This window comes from Quercus lobata, chromosome 2, assembly GCF_001633185.2.
Source record: "Quercus lobata isolate SW786 chromosome 2, ValleyOak3.0 Primary Assembly, whole genome shotgun sequence".
In the NCBI taxonomy this organism is placed as follows: Eukaryota; Viridiplantae; Streptophyta; class Magnoliopsida; order Fagales; family Fagaceae; genus Quercus; species Quercus lobata.
This window is the reverse complement of record NC_044905.1, coordinates 31,939,712-31,944,318: the sequence shown is the minus strand read 5'-3', so window position 1 is coordinate 31,944,318 and position 4,607 is coordinate 31,939,712. Positions and strand designations below refer to the sequence as shown.

General features: G+C 35.3%; 1 protein-coding gene across 1 annotated transcript; it reads right to left on the bottom strand.

Moving 5' to 3' along the window:
* Nucleotides 1-473: 473 nt before the first annotated feature.
* On the bottom strand, nt 474-1,538 carry LOC115963159. The gene has a single exon (XM_031082059.1). The coding sequence runs from the start codon at nt 1,536-1,538 to the stop codon at nt 474-476; it is 1,065 nt and encodes a 354-aa protein (XP_030937919.1).
* Between the last annotated feature and the right edge of the window lie 3,069 nt (nt 1,539-4,607).

The window sequence follows — 4,607 nt, the reverse complement described above, 5'->3', positions numbered from 1 at the left end:
CATCAAGAAACATACCGTGGGAACTTGCTCCCTCACAATTTTGTGAAGGCTTCGACTTGTCCAAGGGTTCCCAAACCCTTGGCAGTTCCAGCTTAGTAGCCTCATTACTCCCAGCAAGGGTGGCTCTCCACCCCCGCCGATCCATGGTCATTGTTTTCATCAACATTATTCCATTTTCCTTTCTTACTAATCTGCTCCACAGCTTGCCCTTCATAAGGTTCACGTGACTCCCTCTTTCCCAATCCATGCAGCATAATAGCTTTGCTAACACCTCCCAACCCAAAGTCCATTCTATTCACGCGAGTCCAAGACCCTTTGGGCTTGACATTAGTTGGCCCACTCATCCTCGGACTTAAACTAGATACGTCCAGCCCCTGCCCTTGTGTTTGTATCACAACATCCACCAAATTGTCCTCATTGGATTTGAAACTAGCCCCCATGTTCTCATCAATTCCATTTAAAACCATGCTGACCTATCCATTCTCTTTATTTTCCTTACCCGTTTCTTCAGCAGCTGATTTTGTGCCCTTCACGTTTGCATGGGATTGGATACGCTCATTATTGCTGAGCGTGATTTCAGCAACTGTTCCAGGATTCACGGCCTCAACATTAAACACTCTTCTAAGGTTTTCAACGGCGCTAGGGTTTCCAACGTCACCCAGGTTTGCTGCCGTCACTGTTGTGCTCATCGGACCCTCCTGCACTCCTTGTTTCGGTCCAGTCTCTGCTGCATAATCCGTTACCTCCTCTGTGCCTGCCATCTGACCTGAAGCTTTAGCAGATGGTGTTCTTGGACGACCACCTACAGCTTTGAGAAAATCACCATATTGATATTCAATTCTTTCACCCTTTTTCTCCACTGCATAATGGGTTGCACAGTGCCTCAAATCATGACCTAAAATTCCACAGTAGTGACAAAAGATGGGTAATCTCTCATACTTGAAAGATACCCACGTTTTAACACCATCCGATCCAGCAATAAACCCTCCCCGTCGAATAAGTTTTGCAATTGGAAGGGCTACCCGGACCCTCATAAACATACTTATATCGTCTTTCCGTTTCTTCCATTCCACCTCCTCAACCTTACCCAGCCGGCTTCCCACTTCCCTTGCTACATGAGGTGAAACCATGTCAAATGGTGCATCCCATATTTGAACCCAGAGGGATGTCGACTCCAATCGAATATTTCCCGCAGTCATACCCTTTTTCCACCTTTGAAGTAATAGTAGCTGGTTATCAAAGGACCAAGGGCCTCCTCTCAAGATCCTCTCCAAATCAAACTCTGATTGAAATTTGAATTGGAAGAGATTTGGCCCTACTTCAAGAATTTGCATAGATTCATTCAATCCCCACGCGCGGCGAATCGTATTCTTCGCTACTACTTTGTTGAATGACTTATATGTGAGGAATTTTCCAATCAAACTCAAAGTGCAACTTTCAATAGCTTCCAATCTTCCGTCATCTGAGATGGCTATAGTTTCTTCTTCTTCTGTAGTCAACTTCATCTTATCTAGCCTATCACACATAGCATCCTCCATTCTGCCTTGGTTATCACTGGACAATTACCCTTCGCACACAGCCAAGGGAGAAAGAACTCGCACTAGAACGAGAGGAAGAGCTCCACGAGAGGGAGATTTTTTTTTTTGCTAATGCTACATCAAAATTTAGTGATACATTCTAAATTTATGGGTCATTAAATTAATTAAATCAAATCATGATATGACATGCGATGTGTTATCCAAGATGATATCACATTGGCAAATTAAAATTTTCCACGTGTCATTTTGATCAACAAAATAAAGATAAATATTCAATTCATAATTGATGGATACTTATCTTTATTAAAATAAATAAATAAAATAGAGATAATTATCTACAAGTAACAAATTATAGTAGGACTCTCTTTGTTGATTATTATCTTTATCAAAATAGAATCTTTATCAAAATAGATAAATAGAGATAATTATCTACAAGCAAAATCTGGGTAGTCAAAGTTTACTACTTATCTCCAAGGAGATCAATTCAAAGTGGGACTTATCCTCTGAAACCACTATAAATAGCGGACATCCCTCTTACTCCAAGACATCAAAGTTTTGGAGAAATTCTACCTCAAGACTATCCAAAGAATATTCAAAGAAATTCATTTGAATCATTCTTTCAAGACTTGTTGGAATCAAGCTCAAAAGCCTCCATAACATTTGTAAAGCCCTAAATCATTGAAGCCTTCAAGACTTGGAGTTCTATTGGAATCAAGCTTAAAAGCCTCCATAACCTTTGTAAAGCCCTAAATCATTGAAGTTCATCGAATTAGGCCTCTAAAATTCTGAAGAACTTTAACCCAAAATCCTTCAAATTCAAAGAATCTTCAAAGAACTTGAAGAACATTTAAAGGACTTGAAGAACAACAAATCTCTAACAAGTTCAAAGCCAAAGATTCATTGTGAAGATTGTTTAATCCATCTTCCAACCAAAGTGAGGAAGGTTTTGTGTTCGAGCCAAGATTACAAAGAAGATAGAATCAGAGGATTACTTTTTTTTTTTTTTTTTTTGGGTAAAAGGATCAAAAACATAGAATTTTATTCACTATCCAATCAATACAAATTATATTTGTGAAGCACTTTCAATTGTTTGATTTCCAAACTTGAGAAAATTTCCAAACTTGAGAAATTTTGTGTTTACAAAGATACAATCAAATAATTGAATAGTTGATTCTCAAAAAAAAAAAAAAAAAATATATATATATATATATATATATATATATATAGAATAGCTATTCCACGTAAATAACTATATCATTACATATTCTATTACAATATACCAAACATACTATGAAGTTTTACAAACCAAATTAGATAGCCAATGAGACTAATTTTTTATCTTTTAATTCAACCAAATAATAGAAGTAATAAAATTAAAAATAATTTAATTAATAATATAATTGTGGTGTAGGCAATGGATTTTGATTATTGCCCTTTTTATTTTTCAAATTTTTTAAATATGAACAAACCAAAATATTAGCTAGTTTACAATCAAACTAGTCGAATTGGCTGGTTCAGTCCAATTGTAAAAACCTTGCCAACTATTGCGTACCATTGGTGTGATGGTCATTCTACAAGTACAAGTTCTTATAAGTTAAGATGGTAAGTTCTAGGATTCAAATATCCATGAAGAAGCTTTACACACAAACATTTAAATTAGGCTGGAGTAGAATTTCTCTCTTAGATAAAAAAAGGGGAAAAAAAAAAACTTGTTAAGGATTGATGAATATAGAGTGAAATTTTTTGTGCATGACTTATTATAAAACAATTTATCGAAGGGAATAACTTATAAGAAATTTTCCAAACTAACTTTAATCATGTGGTTTTATTGGTTTAAAACTCACATGGTTGAATTTAATTGGGTAAAACTTAGGTATAATACATTAAGTTCTCCAATTAAATTCAAACATCTACTATTGCATGGGTCAATAAAACAATCCAATGACAATAAAATTCAATACAATTATGTATTTGAATTTAATTAGAGAGTCTAATACAATGCAAATAACTGAAATAAGGTACTTTATCATAGTTTTATTTTCCTAATTTAATTATCCTTAGGGTTCATTTGGTTGGGGTGAAATGAGGAGAGAAAATAAAGGGAGAGAAAATAGGAGCGAAAATGGGAGAGAGTGGGTATTTGGTTATGGGGGGTGGGGGGAAATTATTGTATACTCCCGGAGTATCATAAATACATACTCTCTCCTATCACATAAATGGTGGGTCCCACTAATTAAATTCATGGTGAGACCCACCATTCATGTGAGAGGGGGGAGTATGCATTTATAGTACTCTGGGAGTACCTAATAATTTTCCGGGAGAGAAAATGGGGGTGGGGGAGTTTTCTCCTTGGGCAAAATTTAAGAGGAAATAGTTTTCTCTCCAAATTGGGGAGAAAACTAGAGATAAAAGTGGGGAGGGAGTGCGTATGATATTATGATGGGAAATTACCCATTTACTCTCCCCTTATTTAATGTTTTTTTTTTTTTTTTTAAATTTAATTTATTGTTACTTCCTCTATCTTCTTCTTTTTGTTTTGCCTAGTATGTTATTGTGCCACATTGGTTGGCTGGTGTTGTTTTGCTTCCTCTCTCTCTCTCTCTCTCTCTTCTTTTTTTTTATTATTTTTTTTATCATATCAAACGGCAACTTTTTTTAATCTATTATTTTTTCTTCTACTAGATGTTTTATTAGTTGTGTGAGTTTGTACATTTGTAGTAATTAAAATTTCTAATTTTATAAACTATTAAAAAAATTTATGTACTAGGGGGCATGCGAGTAAATTTATTCAATTACATTTTCTTTCCTCTCATTATTTTACTCAACCAAACAAAAGAGTTTTCCATAACTCCACTTTTCTACTCCCTCAACCAAACACATGGAGGAAAAACTAAATTTTTTTCTATCCACCCACTTTTTCACCCTCCAATTTTTCCATCCTCCCAACCAAACAGACCCTTAGGGAAGGATAATAGCCCTTGTGATTTATGGCCAATGCTTGGCAAAAGCATGGTTGAATTTTAATTGGAGAACAATGTGATATTTCAAATTGTGTGGATTCAAATGGAT